Below are 18,923 nucleotides of genomic sequence, written 5' to 3' on the forward strand. Positions count from 1 at the left end.
GCGGGGAATCGATGGAGGAAATGAACTCATTGCGAGCTTCTAGAATCCCGCAGAACATTTGTAACTGTCCGCTGTGTGGATCGAGCTTTCTAGGTGGGCTGCATTCATTACTTATGTCATCCTCACAGTCTGTATATAAACTGTAAGCTTGTATAATGCAGACATTTATTAGGTGGTCCTGTTGATAATTAAAGGACATCTGTCACCAATCTTTGTCTTTCCAGTTTGGTAAATATTATTTGCTATTGCATTAGAAATGTTCAGTCTGTTTGTAACAACTTTTGTCTTAAAGCTGAACTTTAGGCAAAGCTTAAATACATACATATCGGAGATTTGTGGGATCTTTTGGGTGCATATTAAATCAATAGGAAAAATTAATTAAAAAGTGTAAATTTTATTAATACATGTAATCTAATATTTTTATATATGTACTGTATATATAAGGTGTATATACAGTATATATTTCAAAACCAATAACGTCAGATAAAATATCATTGACTAATGCCCGTTGTTTCTCCTTCCCTTACAGGTGTATGCTTCCGAATGGTAAGTTTTCTTATGATTTGGTGGATTAAAATTACTGATTAGGGATGAGCTTGATGTTCGACTCAAACATCGGGCGTTCGCCCGTTCGCAAAACAGCAAACTTTATGGGGCGTTCGCGGCAAAATTCGAGCACCGAGGAACGCCCCATAATGCGCTGCGAGATCGCAGTGCATTGCTGTATGATGATTGGCCAAAGCATGCACCTGACCTGCATGCCTTGGCCAATCCCAGCGCCCTCTGCTAAGAAAGCCATAATTGGCCAAAGGCAGGGTGCCTTTGGGCAATCATGGCTCAGGGGGGGACTATCCACACCCCATACTATTTAAGGCTGCTTACATGGAGGCCCTGTGTAGTGTTGTTGGTTCGGACAGAGAAATAGAGTTAGATTAAGAAGGCAGGTTATTCAGTTAGTGGCAGTGTATTTTATATATATATATATATATATATATATATATATATAAATATATATATATATATTTATCTATCTATCTATCTATCTATCTATCTATCTATCTATCTATCTATCTATCTATCTATCTATCTATCTATCTATCTATCTATCTATCTATCTAATCTATATATATATATATATATATATATATATATATATTTATATATAATTATTTGACCACAGTGTCCGCTCCATGCCGTTGGAGGATGAGCAACGATTTGAAGGCTTTGATGTTGGTTCTCAGGTTTAGGAAGGGAGCAACGTGAGCCTAGAGAGAGGGGGTGCCCAAGAAGGACAAGAAACTGACAGTCATGTTCCCCCAGCTACAGCATACTGCCAAGTTTGCTCCAGTGACGAGGAGGGAGGGGATGATGAGGTCACTGACTGTACTTGGGTGCCTAATAGAAGAGAGGAGGAGGCACAACTCAAACGAGGCAGGATTTCCTCTAGGGGGCAGCTTAAGGGCAGCCACCCTTTTGCATCACATCGCAGAGCTCCGCAGGTGTAGGGCACTGCTGACCCCCCCGGCTGACTTTTAAAAGTTCCTTGGTATGGGCCTTTATCAACACGTGTGCACTATTGCTGTTTGCAACCTATGTCTGAAGCGGATCAAGCCTGGCCAGAACAGCAGCCGCTTGGGCACCACATGCTTGACCAGACATATGACAACCTGCCATGCAGTCTGTTGGCAACAGCACTTGAAAGACCCACATTAAAGAAAAAGGCGGACTTCTCCTTGGTCTTGAATTTGGTGGTGCAGCTGTTCTTGTGCAGGTACCCAGGATTACAGGATCTCCTGAGGCAGGCCAGAAAAGTCTGTGGTCATTTCTGCCGGTCATACCACGCCAGTGCTCGGCTGGCTGACATTCAAAGGGAATGCAACCTGCCCACCAACCGCCTCATTTGTGACATGCCCACCAGGCGTTGGCAATGCTGCAGCGGCTGCACATGCAGCAGAGGGCCATCAATGAGTACCTGTGCGAGTATGGCATCAGGACAGGGTCAGGGGAGCTTGGCTTCTTTTTGCGACGCCAGTGGCTACTTATCAAGGATGCATGCACTGTCCTGTCACCATTTGAGGAGGCCACAAGGATGGTGAGCAGTGACAATGCATGCATCAGTGACACTGTCCCTCTAGTCTTCCTGTTGGAACACATGCTTTGTGGAATAATGGACAGGGCACTTGAGGCAGAACAGCGGGAGGAAGAGGAGGACTTCCTTACCTCTCAAGGCCCCCTTTATCCAGATAGCATTCCTGTGGGCCTGGCAATCACACATGAAGAAGAGGAGGAGGAGGATTGTGTTAAACGTTCCTTGGTGTGGGCCTTTTTCGACACGTGTGCAGCAGATTGCACCGTTGCAACCTATGTCTGAAGCGGATTAAGCGTGGCCAGAAGGTGCTTGGGCACCACAAGGTGCTTGGGCACCACATGCTTGACAAGACATATGACGACCTACTATGCAGCCTGTTGGCAACAGCACTTGAAAGACCCACATCAAAGAAAAAGGCGGACTTCTCCTTGCTCCTCATCTGGGATCTTCAACCCCACTATATTCCTCTCAAAAACCTGCACTAAGAGGAATAAAGGTATAGCAATAGGTGTCCCAAGTACTTGCAGCCAATCTGCTAGCAGTACACCACCATCTGATTTTAGCAGGCAAATTTCCCTACCCCAGTTGCTGAACCGTAAAAAGAAATTCGGTCCCAGCCATCCACATGCTCAGCGTCTAAATGCTAGCTTGGCCAAATTGCTAGCACTGCAACTGCTGCCTTTTCAGCTGGTAGACTCTGCCCCCTTTCATGAATTTGTGGAATGTGCTGTACCTCAGTGGCAGGTTCCAAAACTCCATTTATTTTCACGGAAGGCCATTCCGGCTCTCTACCAGCATGTAGAAGGCAATATTTTGGCCTCGTTGGACAGGGCGGTCAGCAGTAAGGTGTATATTACTGCTGACTCATGGTCCAGCAGGCATGGGCAGGGATGTTACCTTCCCTTCATGGCGCACTGGGTAACTCTGCTGGCAGCTGGGAAGGATGCAGGACAGGGTCCAGTATTGTTGGAGCTTGTTCCGCCACCACGCCTCCAAAATGCTAGTGGTGATTCTGCCACAGCTCTCTCCTCCACCCCCTCCTCTTCTTCTTCCTCTATGACCTCTTCTGCAGATTTGTCCTCTGAACCAGCGGTGCTCCGTAAGCGGTCAAGAGGCTATGCAAGCAGTCAGGCAAAAAGATGCCATGCGATGCTTGAGTTGGTCTGCTTAGGGGACAGGAGCCAAACTGGGGCAGAGACATATTGTATACATATGTTCATGTGCGCTCTGTCAGCTCAAATAGAGAGAAATGGGCGATTAATCTACTCTCTATAGTGGGGACTCCATGCATGAGAATTCAAATGCAGCGAGAGGTGTGTAGATGGTCACAGATGGGCTGACTCTGGATGGTTGCTGGCTCATAACAAGCTAGAAGGGGCTCTGTAGACAGTAAAAAACAAAGAGAGCAGCGCCATCTAAGTGCAGCGTGATAAAAACATTTTAATATAGGACAGACAATTTTAAACTCACAAGATAGTAGCGATTACAGCGCATGTGAAATGGTATAGGAAGTTCATCCACTCCTTGGGGAAGGTGGTCGGCTCGCAGGTGGAGAGGCAGCTGATGTTCCCGGCTACGCTGGTGGCTCCCAATGCTTCCTGGTTCTCAGATTCGGCTCAGGGGCAGCTGGACACGTCACTTCCAGAAGGCGAGAGAGTGGGGAGGAGCGCGCGTTTGAAGCATGCGCGCTCCTTCATCAGGCAGAGTTGTGGCCATGTTTGGAGAGATTTTTATAGTCTATTCAGCCAGGGCATGTTGATATGGTGCCATGGCAACTGCTCGTGGGAAGGGCTTCTGATTACAGGATGGGCACTGGTGTGTCAGGCTGGATTGGACTGATCAAGCTCATGTGACCAAAGATGAGCTTTTTTTACATAGCAATGGAGATAATGCAGGGGTAGAAAAGATAAAATACTTTTTTATACATAACAAGAAAGAGTTTAAAATTCTATGATCTGGAAGCAGCTGAAATTCACTTCCCATGAGCGGTTGCCACAGCACCGTCATCCGCCACGCTCTCCTCCCCACTCTCTCACCATCCGGAAGTGGCGTGTCCAGCTGCCCCTGAGCGGAATCTGAGAACCAGGAAGCGTTGGGAGCAACCAGCGCAGCCGGGAACATCAGCTGCCTCTCCACCTGCGAGCCGACCACCTTCCCCCAGGAGTGGATGAACTTCATATACTATTTCACATGTGCTGTAATCTCTACTATCTTGTGAGTTTAAAATCGTCTGTCCTATATTAAAATGTTTTTATCACGCTGCACTTAGATGGCGCTGCCCTTATCTTTGTTTTTAACACTGGGGCAGAGATTCTTTCAGCTCTGCAGGGGCAGGCTCAGAGGTGGTTGACGCCACGCCAGCTTCAGCCAGGAATGGTTGCATGCGACAATGGCACCAACTTTCTCTCCGCCCTTCTACAGGGACACTTGACCCATGTTCCATGTTTGGCACACGTCTTGAATTTGGTGGTGCTGTGGTTCTTGAGCAGGTACCAAGGCTTACAGGATCTCCTGAGGCAGGCCAGAAAAGTCTGTGGTCATTTCCGCCGGTCATACATGCCCCTGTTTGACAGGGGCATGTAATTACAACTTTTGATATAATATTTCAATGCAGGGCACGTTCCTGCGCCCAACAAGAGTAACTGATGGCTTACAGCGTTGTGGCACCACCACCACCCAAGGCCAAATTTTTCTGCCCCTGTTTAACAGGGGCATGTAATTACAATTCTTGATATAATATTTCATAGCAGGGCCCATTCCAGTGCCCACCAAGAGTAATTGTGAGGACTTACAGTGTTGTGGTACCACCACCACCACCAATGTCCCAATTTTTCTGCCCCTGTTTAACAGGGTCATGTAATTGCAATTTTTGATATAGTATTTCACAGCAGGGCCCGTTCCTGCACTCACCAAGAGTAACTGTGAGGGCTTACAGTGTTCTGGTACCACCAACACCTAAGGCCCAATTTTCTGCAGAGTATATAGGGCAGGCCGTATAGTATATATACTGCTGTTCAGAGTATATAGTGCCTGGGGGCCTGGGGCAGCAGCACGCCATTTTTAAAAAAAATGTGGGTACGGGGTTCCCCTTAATATCCATACCAGACCCAAAGGGCCTGGTAATGGTCTGGGGGGGACCCATGCCGTTTTTTTCAATGATTTTCATCCATGTTGCCAGGACCCGACAATACATTACAGCCAGCGAGCAGTTTTAAATGACCTTTTTTCCTTTAGAAATGTAATTTTGCTGTGGTATTGTTCTAAACACTGGAAAACTGCGCCACTTTACAGGCAGACTAAGGACATCCCCCAGGCACGATATTTAAAGGAATATTTCATTTGTATTGTTTCACTTTAAGCATTATTAAAATCACTGCTCCCGAAAAAAACAGCCATTTTTAAAACTTTTTTTTGCATTGATACATGTCCCCTGGGGCAGGAGCCGGGTCCCCAAACACTTTTTATGGTAATAACTTGCATATAAGCCTTTAAAATTAGCACTTTTTATTTTTTACGTTCGTGTCCCATAGACTTTAATGGTGTTCGTGTGTTCGAACAAATTTTTTGCCTGTTCGCATGTTCTGCTACGAACCGAACTGGGGGTGTCCCCTATTACTGATACATATATTGAGCGATTCTGCCAACAGCAATTATAATAGACTAAAGCAAGAGTCTCCAAACTTTCTAAACAAAGGGCCAGTTTACTGTCCTTCAGACTTTAGGGAGGCCAGACTGTGGCCATTGGGAGTAGAAAATGTCCTGACATCAGTGGGAAAAAATAATGTTGTTTGTTTCAGTCTGAGTAATTTTGCTTCATCATTGGTGTCAGTGGGAGGAATTGTACCCTATTGTTGGTGTCATTGGAAGAAATTGTGCCCCATCATTTCTGTCATTGAGACACATTGTTGGTGTCATTGGGAGGAATTGTGCCCAATCATTGGTGTCATTGGGCCCCATTGTTTGTGTCATTTGGAGAAACTGTTCCCCATCATTGATGTCATTGGGCCCCATTGTTGGTCTCATTGGAAGGAATGGTGTCCCATCATTGGGCCCCATGGTTGGTCTCATTGGGAGGAATAGTGCCCCATCATTTGGTGTCATTGGGCCCATGGTTGGTCTCATAGGGAGGAATAGTTCCCCATCACTGGGTGTCATTGGGCCCCATTGTCAGTGTCTCTGGGAGAAAAAGTGCCCTATCATTGGTATTAGTGGAAGGAATTGTGCCCCTTCATTTGTGTCCGTGGGGAGAATTATGGCCCCAAGGGACGGATAAAAGCGAGCAAAGGGCTGCATCTGGCCCCTGGGTCACAGTTTGGAGACCACTGGACTAGAGCATTCATTCATAAACTACAGAGTGGAATCTTGTTTCTGTGTTGGTTGGTAACTGGAAAATGTTCCCTCATATTCCCAATACAATACAGTTTGGACATTAGTGGCCTAGGTGAAGGGTCTCATTAATACAAAGTACTTAATATTTAAATATTTTATTTAATTATTTGGATGCTAAGAAAGTAAAATTGTATTAAACATGATTTTTTTTTAATCACTTACTAACTATGCAGCTTCTTTAGCTTTTTTCCCTCGCCTATATTCCAGTATAAGCTGGTGCCATGACCACTGCCCCAGGTTTCCCTTGTCAGGGTGGCTAATTTTTCTTTCTCCAGTATCCTATGGAGCCACCCTTGCATGTGTTGGAAGAACAACAGCAATCTGCTTACATACTGTGATTGTGTATATGCGTAGCACCCTCTACTAGAAGGTAGGTGCTAGAATAGGATTTTTCTGGGTTGAGAGGTCAGTGTAGGCAAATTTAGACAGGCTTGTGCTGTAAGTCAGGCCTGTGTGTTTTGATTTGAGAATGAGAGTGTTTAGTGTAGTGGTGGGTGTGACCACCTGTACTCTGACTCAGAAGCGCCTCCCCTGCTTTCAGGCAGATTGTTCTGGAAGAGTGGTTGGACCTGAGGTTTAAGTGGCAGGCAGCTCATGTGAGGAGCTCTGACCAATTACCATGCGGTATTGGCAGAGGGCAGGCCTCCCATATAAGTTGAGGTTACCTGCTGCCAGGGAAGAGTTCTGAGGTGCAGGAAGAAAGAATGGAGTTTTAGGAGTCCACCGCATGTGGGGGGCGCGCCGAGCACGGAGGTGGGATGGAGGAGCTGCTAGGAAGTGAAGCGCTTACCCCCGAAGGAGCGGCTAAATAATTATTATATCCGTAATTCACGTTTACCATCCAACCCATCGCAGCCCATAAATTCAAAACACAGTCCATAATGCTTTTTCTCTTGCTTTATTAATTAACATGAACTGGGATAGGAGAAGGACTTCTTTTGAGATGCTCTTTAGTTGCATTATCATCTTTTCACTGTCTTTTATGGAAGAACTAGAATCATTTGCGGATAATAGGAAATCACTTTGTGTGATTTCTTCAATCAGGAAAGATGGAAGTAGATTTGATAGAGAATAATTGATAAAGAGTCACTCTGAAAAACTTCTTCATCTGCAGAACTTTTCAAGAACAGTCTGTATCTCTATATGTGTGCTTGCAGCTTTACCGCTACATTTTTACCACTACTTCCCATCTGCATGGTACTTCCAAGTTGAGCCAAGAAAGAGTCACTCTGAATGACTCCTCCCGCTTGACTGATTCGAATCCCAGGGCATTGCTGAACCCAAAGTCACAGGCCATCACCGCCTGTCTCACTGACTTGCGTACCAACATCCCTCAGCCTCTGGCAGTACCCTTCCCTTGGGCTTTCACTCACGTGATCAATAGTCCATGTGCCACTCATAAACGATCGATCGCCCAGTTTCCTTCCGCTTTGTTGCTACTTCTTCCGCAATGATTCTTTGTTCCCTTTTCTCCTTTCTGGCACGCTCCCTTCCCCGCAGGGGCGGCCAACGACACCAGCGACTACATGCTGTACGGTATCGTCTCTTCCTCTATGGAGACCGGTTCCCCACCCTTCTCGCAAGGGGGGAGCTCCATTCGCTCCCTCTCCCCTCCGGGAACCAGGCTGGCTTCTCCACGCTCAACACATGACCATGTGACCCGGCTTTTATATGAGAGTCCCGGGACATTGCCCAACAAATTAATGATTGGCCGAGACTCGCATACAAACTACAGTACCTGCCACTCAAATCCCAAATGAATAAACAGGCCTGTTGTAATGGTACAAGCCTGTCTAAATTTACCTGACATTGTAAACTAGCAAAAAGGTCACCTACATAAAAGTAGGTGCCCGCTACAGAAGTAATCCTGGATAAAGATCTTCATCATGGACTTGGTGTCAGGCTGCTGTGACCGGGGAACACAGAACTTGTACACAAGAGAAGATCGAGAAGGAGAAGTAACAGTAAAGGGGAGGAGAGTAGATCAATGTTCTGTGACCGGGGAACACAGGACTTGTACACAGGAGAAGATTGGTGAAGGAGAAGTAACAGTAAAGCGGAGGAGAGTAGATCAATGTTCTGTGACCGGGGAACACAGGACTTGTACACAGGAGAAGATTGGTGAAGGAGAAGTAACAGTAAAGCGGAGGAGAGTAGATCAATGTTCTGTGACCGGGGAACACAGGACTTGTACACAGGAGAAGATTAGTGAAGGAGAAGTAACAGTAAAGCGGAGGAGAGTAGATCAACGTTCTGTGACCGGGGAACACAGAACTTGCCCTTTGGAGGTCAGTGTGAAAGAAGAAAAAGGAGAATTGTTGAAAGTAGTGCAGAATGCTGTGGCCGGGGAACGCAGTGTTTGCAGTTATGGACTGGCTGGGAACAGTAGTCCGCCTATTACCATGTGTCAGGCCGTCGGGGGGAGGTACCAAGTATTTCTGGTCTGGTAAAGCACACTGGTAATACCTTTCAAAAGACTGTGTGGCTACCAAACTCACTGAGCCATCGGGGAGAGGCTTTGTATGCCTCTGGCTTATTGATTTGCAGAAGCAACACTGTTTATGGTCTGCAAGCTGGGGTTATTCAGAGTGATCCCTTCTTGTTTCAATGGAAGTGAAGCAACAGTAATCTAACAGTTTTGCAGTGGAAGATTTGTACAAGGAGAGAGGAACTCAGAGGAGTGATATTCTGCAGGAGTCAGTGCAGAGGAGGAGGAGCAATAGTCTGCATAGGAGATATGCAGAGGAAATAGACTGTGAATGTTAGAAGTGCATCATTTGAAGACTAAAGCTGCTAATCAATGTCTTATCAATGTGATGACAATACACTAAGTGCTATGGGCATACCATATATTCCTTTACCCCAACCAAGTTGTATCCCGCGATAAACGCAACAAAACTATGCAAATGACTGCTCATTGTCTCGAGTGATGTATGGGGGTCTGGCAGTGGGGTGATTGGCGGATTGTTTGTCAGGCGTGCTCGTCACTATGGCTACATATGCATCATAACTCTCTATACCAGCAGGTGGCGCTGCAGCATTATAGTGTGTATTCTATGATATCACGCGCTCAGAGGAAGTACCATCCTTATTGTGTTATATGCACTTGTTTATGTTCTCTTCCTGTTCCATCATGATAAAGCTATGTTCTGATATTTCTCCATGACAGTAAAGCATTCTCTGCTTCCAAGAAGCTTCCAGCGCATAATTTCAATACTCTGCACAATAGCATGCAGGGACTAGAGTTATGTCTCCCTACACTGTGTGCATCAATAGAAACCCACCGCCCCGTAGCTAGGATGGCAAGGCATTCCCCTGCTCCTCCCTTCTCCAACATAACAGAATGGCTGGAGACTGCGCTGTGCACTGTTGACTCCTGTGTTCACCTGAACCGCTCCTTCATCGGTCATCTGGTCCCGGCACTGGCATGTTCACTGTAGGCAGGTGGCTGTACTTCCTTGCGGCTTCACAGCCAGGTGTTATATCTTGCGCTTCACAGCCAGGTGTTATATCTTGTCACTTCACATCCGGCTGTTATTCCTTGCGGGTTCACAGCCGGCTGCCCATTGCACATGTGCGAGCTACGCTGCACTTTGTGAATGGCCCCGCAGGCTTCTGGGACCTGAGACGTGCCTCAGAAGGTTGCAGGGGGGTTAGATCACCTTTCAATTCCAGGTACCCTCTCCCCCCCCCAACCCCTTCAAAAATATGCCAACAACAGAAGAAGTGGGGGAGAGGATGGCATAAAGCAAAACTTCCCGTTTTAGGGTGAAGCCCAGCTTTAAGAATGCTGAGGTTTTAATGCTAGTTTAAAGCTGCCATGAATTCATAAATAAAGCAATACATCAGGGATGTGCAATTAGCTGACCTCCAGCTGTTGCAAAACTACAAGTCCCATCATGCCTCTGCCTCTGGGTGTCATGCTTGTAGCTGTCAGAGTCTTGCTATGCCTCATGGGACTTGTAGTTCTGCAACAGCTGGAGGTCCGCTAATTGCATATCCCTGCAATACATGTATTCTTAATGCAACTAATGTTAGCAGCTAAATATGAGTTGGGATCATTCTCTTAAAATCCCCTGTACAGCAGCACTCAGAATGGGAGGTAGGACTGGAAACAAATTAGGTGTGCTGCAGGCAAATATTCTGACGAGGAGCATGCTCACAGGAGGATAGCATAGAGTGAGCAGAGAGTTGACCTAATTAGTCTGCTGCTACTCTTTCACTGTCCAGTCAGCAGGGGGTGGGGCACTAGTATATTTCTTCTAAAATCTATAACTGTAACAGAAAAAAGTGGCATCATCCATCTGGCTGTGCGGTGTGAAGGGTCAGAGTAGGGTAGACAGAAATATTTAATAGGTAAAACAGCTGAATTTTATATATTTTGTGTTTTTAGCTGTTTGCTTGGAATGCAGCTTTTTTATGCATATTTACTATCACATATGTTTATATTGTGTAGTATACAGAAGATGAAGCCAAGAAGCTTGGCGTGGTTGGATGGGTGAAAAATACAAGGCAGGGGACCGTAGTGGGCCAGGTACAAGGTCCTGAAGACAGAGTCAACTCCATGTAAGTGTCCACAGAGCGCAGCATACCTTACACTGAAAAGCCTTTTACACCTGAATTTAAAGTATGGCTACCAGTCACCACCCAGTCATTAGACTATTGTCAGAAACCATGAATCAGACTGAGACAGAAGTACAGTTAAGTCACACTTGCTTAATAATAATAAAAAAAGGTAAACAGAGTAAACGTAGTCAAAACATAGCCAAGAAACAGAAACTGTTTTGACTGCAATTGATGTTATTTGGACCTGCATAGAGTACTGTGATGTATTCCCTGATGGTAGCACATAAAGGCTGCAAAACAACAGACTGATTTGCTGGGAACTTCCAAACTTGACTATGTAGTGCCACCCCCTAGAGGGCCGCTGGATTTTGGGTCCCCCTATTCTTGCACAGCCAAGCAACATACAATTTTTCAACTTCCACACTTAGTAACCAGTCCATGGGCTTGTTTTTGTTGTTTTAATGAGGAAAATCAACTTGGATAGGGATGAGGGATTATGGGATGCCCACTTGGTAGAACAATATGAGGACAAAGTTCTTCTCTATGTACAAAAAAACAAAAATGCAGATCGTGGACTATTTTCCCTTTGGAATAATGTCAGTCTCTTGATGGATTAGTAGCCAACTTCTTCTTTTCAGGAGCTCTATGTCCCCCTGGTGAAACTCACAAAGTCCCAAACCCTTGCAAAAAAAGTCCAGTCCACCTGGTTGTCTTGAAAATTGTCCCAGAGCAAGGGATTTAGGTTAGCTGTGACACTGTCCCAATGCAAGCTTGCTAAATATTGCATTTCACAGCCTTCTCCCTTATTGGCCCCGGGGGTGACAGGTACAGGTGCTCACACTGTCCCTTGAATCCTGCTGCCTTAGTTGCTGTTTTAGGTTGACTGAAGGGTGTTGAAAATCCCTCTCTTCAGCTTCCTCTCCTTTCTTCCTCAGCTCTAGCGTGGAGGCATAGCCCCCCCAGCCCTGGAGTCCCCTCCCAGGGCTCACAATCCTCAGACTCAGCACATCATCTTCCACCCGACAACATCTACCTGGCCAGGCTCTTCAATATTTAAGGGCCTTCTCCCTACCTTCTAGGCCTATCTTGTCTAGGTCGGAGATCCCCTAAATATTCAGGCTTCCATTTCCATACCCCATCCCACTAAGTTCTGGAACTTTCCAGAAGCTCCCAGAAGCCAGGGGGAGGTACTAGAAGCCCAGCCTGCAAAGTCTGCCTGATAACCTGAATCTGAACCCACAGCAATTACCCAGACTTACCCAAACTACTGTGAGTCAGCTAAATGTTCTTAACTTACACTGTACACTAGAGGGTGCTACACACATGCACTCAGAAATGCCTACCTCAGTGGGCACCCGGCATGAGCTCAAACCATAGAAATGCAGAAAGGTGTGCCAGACCAAAACAGCCAACACGTTTTGGAGGCAACACCACTCCCCCTTCATCAGGGCTACAGAAATAAACATAAACCATAGTCATAAGGATAAAACATTATATTTAAATATGCAATGGGTTCCCACTGGTTGAAGAAACCGGAATTTGTGGTAAAAATTCATATGTTTGCATAATTAGCTATAATGTTACATCATTATGATTATGTTTTATGTTTATTCTTGTATCCCTAGAGGTAGACCTCTATGAATAAACCCAATCATGGTGAAACGAATTGAAGGGGCGTGGCTTATGGTAGGGACTTTTATGTGTCCGAAGCCAACTACATTGATTAAACTTCATGGTGTGACTTTTATGGAATGCGGCTGTGTTTTTTATTTTGCTATATATGCTGTGTGGGATGATCTTTTAAAACCTGGAGCCCAGAGTAGTGGAGGACCTGAAGAGCGTATTCGGGACTTGGAGCAGTGCAGCCCTTTCTGCTTCTTTACAGCTGTTTTTATATATTTTATATATATAGGAATGTCATTGCTAATTAGAAATGGTGGGGCCTACAACAGCTGGTCAAACAAAGAACTACATTAAAAGTCATCTGTAACACAAATATTATTTCAGTTGTGTAATCCAATCATTTTTTTAAACCAGACAGAAATCTAGTCTGGGAATACAATAATAAAACTGGTCCCTGTGAGCTGCTCATAGAAATAGAGGAAGGAGTGCCAGACTAAAAGCAGATGAAAAAGTCCATGATAATTTTAATTGTTGGTAAATCAGTCATATAACAAAAAGTAAACGCGTTTCGGGGGGCAACACCACTCCCCCTTCATTAGGGCTACAAGAATAAACATAAAACATACCGGTACTCATATTGATAAAATATTATATCTAAATATGCCTGCATATGGATATATACCAAACATTTTAGTTGGTCCAACCAGTTGGAATTATGCATACAAGGACATTCTACTGGTCATCATTCAACCAGGTAGTGGGCATGGATAAGGAGAGGAGGAGGACACAGAGGGCCACTCTGGAACATGGAGGGGAAAGTAAATCTATATACACCATATTACCAAAGGTATTGGGACGCCTACCTTTGCACACACATGAACTTTAATGGCATCCCAGTCTTAGTCTGTAGGGTTCAATATTGAGTTGGCCCACCCTTTGCAGCTATAACAGCTTCAACTCTTCTGGGAAGGCTGTCCACAAGGTTTAGGAGTGTGTCTATGGGAATGTTTGACCATTCTTTCAGAAGCGCATTTGCGAGGTTAGGCACTGATGTTGGTCGAGAAAGCCTGGCTCGCAGTCTCTGCTCTAATTCATCCCAAATGTTTTCTACCGGGTTGAGGTCAGGCCAGTCAAGTTCCTCCGTCCCAAACTCGCTCATCCATGTCTTTATGGACCTTGCTTTGTGCACTGGTGCGCAGTCATGTTGGAACAAGAAAGAGCCATCCCCAAACTGTTCCCACAAAAGTTGGGAACATCAAATTGTCCAAAATGTCTTGGTATGCTGATGTCTTAAGAGTTCTCTTCACTGGAACTAAGGGGCCAAGCCCAACCCCTGAAAAAACAACCCTGCACCATAATCCCTCCTCCACCAAATGGTTTGGACCAGTGTACAAAGCAAGACCCATAAAGACACGGATGAGCGAGTTTGGGGTGGAGGAACTTGACTGGCCTGCACAGAGTCCTGACCTCAACCCGATAGAGCACTTTTGGGTTGAATGAGAGAGGAGACAGCGAGCCAGGCCTTCTCATCCAACATCAGTGCCTGACCTCACAAATGCTCTTCTGGAAGAATGGTGAAACATTCCCATAGACACACTCCTAAACCTTGTGGACGGCCTTCCCAGAAGAGTTGAAGCTGTTATAGCTGCAAAGGCTGGGCCAACTCAATATTGAACCCTATGGACTAATGCCCCGTACACACGGTCGGATTTTCCGATGGAAAATGTCCGATCGGAGCGTGTTGTCGGAAATTCTGACCGTGTGTGGGCTCCATCGGACATTTTCCATCGGATTTTCCGACACACAAAGTTGGAGAGCAGGAGATAAAATTTTCCGACAACAAAACCCGTTGTCGGAAATTCCGATCGTGTGTACACAAATCCGACAGACAAAGTGCCACACATGCTCAGAATAAATAAAGAGATGAAAGCTATTGGCTACTGCCCCGTTTATAGTCCCGACGTACGTGTTTTACGTCACCGCGTTTAGAACGATCGGATTTTCCGACAACTTTGTGCGACCGTGTGTATGCAAGACAAGTTTGAGCCAACATCCGTCGGAAAAAATCCTAGGATTTTGTTGTCGGAATGTCCGAACAAAGTCCGACCGTGTGTACGCCCTATATGACTGGGATGCCATTAAAGTTCATGTGTGTGTAAAGGCAGGTGTCCCAATACTTTTGGTAATATAGTGTATATATTCGCATAAATGCATAATTAAACATCATGTTTTATCATATTGACTATGTTTTATGTGTATTCTTGTAGCCCTGATGAAGGGGGAGTGGCGCTGCACCGAAACGCGTTGTTTTTTTTTATAGGACTTATTTACCGTCAATTAAAATGATCTTGGACTCTTTCATCTGGTTTCAGTCTGGCACTCCTTTCTATATTTTTTTTGGGTAGCACATAAAGAACAGTTTTAGTATTGTATTCCCAGACTAGATTTCGGTTAAAAATGATTGCAAGACAGGATTACATAACTGAAATAATATTACTGTACTATTATAATAATAATGTTACAGATGCCTTTTTAATGTAGTTCGTCATTTGACCAGCTGTTGTATGCTCTAGCATTTCTAATTAGCACTGACATTCTTGATTAAGCACAAAGTATCAGCCTACATGTCTTATAAAAGACATTCCAGAACTGTAAAAACATTTCATGAAACCGTTCAGCGTAATGTCAGATGTTGTGACAAGTACTACAGTATCTGATTAAAATAAAACTATTGAAGTATAACTCCAGCCCAAACCTTTTTATTTGATATTATTTTATTTTTAATGGACGGGTTAGGTTTTCAATGGTATGTGTGGACCCACTGGGGAAATTTCCCCTCACTTCCTGTCCCAGTGACATTCCAAATCTCCAGCAAAGCCAAAAAAATTTATTTTTTTTGGCCTGGAGTTACACTTTTGCATTTGTGAATCTTAAGGCGCACTCCTATTAAAGCTGAACATATAACACTGCCATACAAATCCTACTGGTTGGTCACCGTTTAACCAGGAAGTGCGCATGGACAAGTGGAAGAGAAGGACACAGAGGGCAGCGATGGAACGTGAATGGGGATCTGGAGTTCTGCTTTAATGCAGACAATTAGAAGTATCAACTGCCTGGGATCCCCAAAATTGGAGTGCAAGAAAGTTGGCCATGTGACCCAACTCCACCCCGCTGCCACGTCTCACTATTGGCTTATGGCTAAGCTCCCATTGCAGTGAAACACGTAAGAAGAGCAGGTGGATGCTATCAAAACATGTGCAATTTGCTTATTTCCAAATTCCTTTTTTAACGTATTTTGACAAATTCATTAATTCGGAAACATCCGAATTAACAAAAACCCGTTAAACAAATTTTTACGAATATTCGTAAATTTGTAATTTCAAAAATTCGTAAATTCGTAGATTTGTAAATTCGTAAATTTGAAAATCCGAAAACCCGAAATCTGAAATAATAACTGTTAAATTATACTGTAGGTATTGGAATTTCCTTTCAAATTTGGCTGTTAGTGAACATAACAAATACGAATTTATTAGTTATTAATTATTTTAAAGTTACGAATTATCCGAAATAACGAATGCCGTATCTAAAAGAATGGAACGTAACGAATTAATAATAATAAATAACAATAATAATAATAAAAACTTTTTATTATTATTAATTATTATTAATTTGTTGCGTTCCATTTGTTTAGATGCAACATTCGTTATTTCGGATAATTAATAACTTCGGATAAATTCGTATTCGTTACGCTCACTAACAGCCAAATTTGAAAGGAAATTACAATACCTATAATTTAATAGTTAGTTATTATTAGTTAGTTAGTTATTCTTTCGAATTTTCAGATTTTCTTTCTTATTTTCGGATTTTCAAATTTACGAATTTGCGCATTGCGATTATAACGAATGACCCAAAAAAGGAAAAAAACAAAAAAACAAAATGAATTAAACGAAAACAAACACATTTTTCGGCAGTGCACATGTCTAAATTTATGCCCTGCACACACGGACGGAATTTCCGTTGGAAAAATCTTGGATGGTTTATCCGACGGAATGCCGCTCAAGCTAGCCTTGCATATACACAGTCACACAAAAGTTCTCTGAACTTTCGACCGTCAAGAACGCGGTGATGTACAACACTACGACAAGCCGAGAAAATGAAGTTCAATGCTTCCGAGCATGCGTTGAATTGTTTCCGAGCATGCGCAGGAATTTTGCGGGTCGGAATTGGTACAGACGATCGGAATTTCAGGTCCGATTTCTGCCCAAATTTTGGGCTGAATTCACAATGGAGCCGAATCGGAGATATGTGAACCGGCTCCACAGAGAGCCATGGAGAGCCGGTCACATTCTCCTGCAATAATGTTAGCCCAGCCTAAATGTATTCTGGACTTCTGTAGGCTGAGCAGCTCCATCCTTGTTTTTTGTGCTACTATGGTTAGTGGAACACGGACCATTCTGGGGCCTGCAGCCTTCAGCCAGTGGAGCAGGGGTGGGAGGCTTTAGTGGAGTGGTTGGGATGATTTGCAATGGAAATCTGGAGACTGGACACTGAGAAGTATCTGCACGTATTATGTGATCTCTAATGCCGCGTACACACGGGCGAACTTTTCGACCGTACTAGTCCGACGGACTTTCCGACAGACCTTTGACGGACTTCCAACAGACTTTTGAACGAACGGACTTGCCTACACACGATCACACCAATGTCCGACGGATTCGTATGTGATAACGTACGACCGGACTAAAATAAGGAAGTTGATAGCCAGTAGCCAATAGCTGCCCTAGCGTGGGTTTTCGTCCGTCGGACCAGCATACAGACGAGCGGATTTTTCGACCGGACTCAAGTCCGTTGGACAAATGTGAAACATGTTCCAAATCTAAAGTCCGTCATGTTTTTGACTGCAGCTTAAAAAAAAAAAAAAAAAAAAGCTCAGTACAGCTTTTTTTTTTTTACTGAGCTAAAATACAGCCCATTAATTGTAATGTGCCTATGCACCCAGGCGTGTAAACAAGAGCCGTGCATTCTTCAGTAAAAAAAATTAGAAAAATCTGCATTTTTGGTCAGTAATTTACCCTTTTATCCACGCAAATGCGCACGAGTGCGCACAAATATTATTGTGCATATTATGCAGAACAAAAACAAAAGAATGCGTTTTCCCGCGTGCACGTGAATTTGCATGGAAATTGGGCAAACACATATGAGTAATAATGCGTGCAAATACATATGAAAAAAAAAGGCTGAAAAAGTAGATGCTCAAACAGGAGTATTGTGTGCAAGAGGCATTAAACTTTGACAAAAAAAACCTGGAAGCTGATTGGTTTCTATGCAGAGCTGCACCAGACTTTGCACTCTCCAGTTTTTTCTTTTTTGTTGTAATGATTTTTATTCAAATTTTCACAATAATGAGTACAAAAGTGTTACTTATGAATTCGCACAGTATAAAATATTACCGTAATATATAATTATCCTAACATTTGCAGAACAGAGTATCATCTCTTTCAAGGTACGTTCCTTCAATTAGGGGTCTCTGCTGAGGATATGTTGGTATTTTCCATACCTCTATGGAGTGACCCCTGTATTCATTTGTCATTCTAAATATAACATTATTATCAGAATGTTTCTCAATCTTCATGTTTTTAGACTAATTAACCATTATCTCACATAACTTCAAATGAACAATCAGCTTATGACACTCAGCAATTTGCAGATATGCTGAGTATCTATCTGATTTTTTTCCTGTAAGGAGTCCGCCCCTTCAAATGAAGAGATCCCATCTCTTGACATTCCGAATAATGACCCCAGGGAGTAGTCCCCATTCTGAGCATGTCAGAGAGTATGTAAAATGACCCTCATCTATTTATATCAGAGATCAAATAGGGTTAAAGAGAGGAAGGGTAAGGAATGAGAGAGGAAAGAAGGAAGGAGAAGTAAAGAAGTAAAGAATGACCCCGCTCTCTGATTCCCGCCAACCGGAGGCCGCTCTACCCTGGCACAGATCGGGAATCCCCTGTCAGATACCGGACTCATGGGTCCCAGATTTTCTCGAACATCTGCATTCTGATGTTTAAGGTTGCTGTCATACGCTCATTGAGCATAATCTAGGAAAGTTTGTATCTGAGCTGGTCGAATGGCACTATTGCCGATTTCCAAGATTTCGCAATTATAATTTTTGCTGAAGTAAATATAAACACTGTGGGTCGTCTCTGGGGTTTCGCTGCTGACTCCACCTTACAACCCAACAGTTCCTGTCTCGGGG

General features: G+C 44.0%; 1 protein-coding gene across 1 annotated transcript in view; it reads left to right on the forward strand.

Moving 5' to 3' along the window:
• The window catches only part of ACYP2 (acylphosphatase 2), a 191,339-nt gene that overhangs the window by 6,026 nt on the left and 166,390 nt on the right, over window positions 1-18,923 (forward strand). Inside the window, exons 2-3 of the mRNA XM_073628567.1 lie at window positions 530-546; window positions 10,935-11,044. Coding sequence (XP_073484668.1) covers window positions 530-546; window positions 10,935-11,044 — 127 coding nt within the window. The remainder of the gene's footprint in view (window positions 1-529; window positions 547-10,934; window positions 11,045-18,923) is intronic.

Source organism: Aquarana catesbeiana, linkage group LG04, assembly GCF_042186555.1.
Source record: "Aquarana catesbeiana isolate 2022-GZ linkage group LG04, ASM4218655v1, whole genome shotgun sequence".
Classification (NCBI taxonomy): domain Eukaryota; kingdom Metazoa; phylum Chordata; class Amphibia; order Anura; family Ranidae; genus Aquarana; species Aquarana catesbeiana.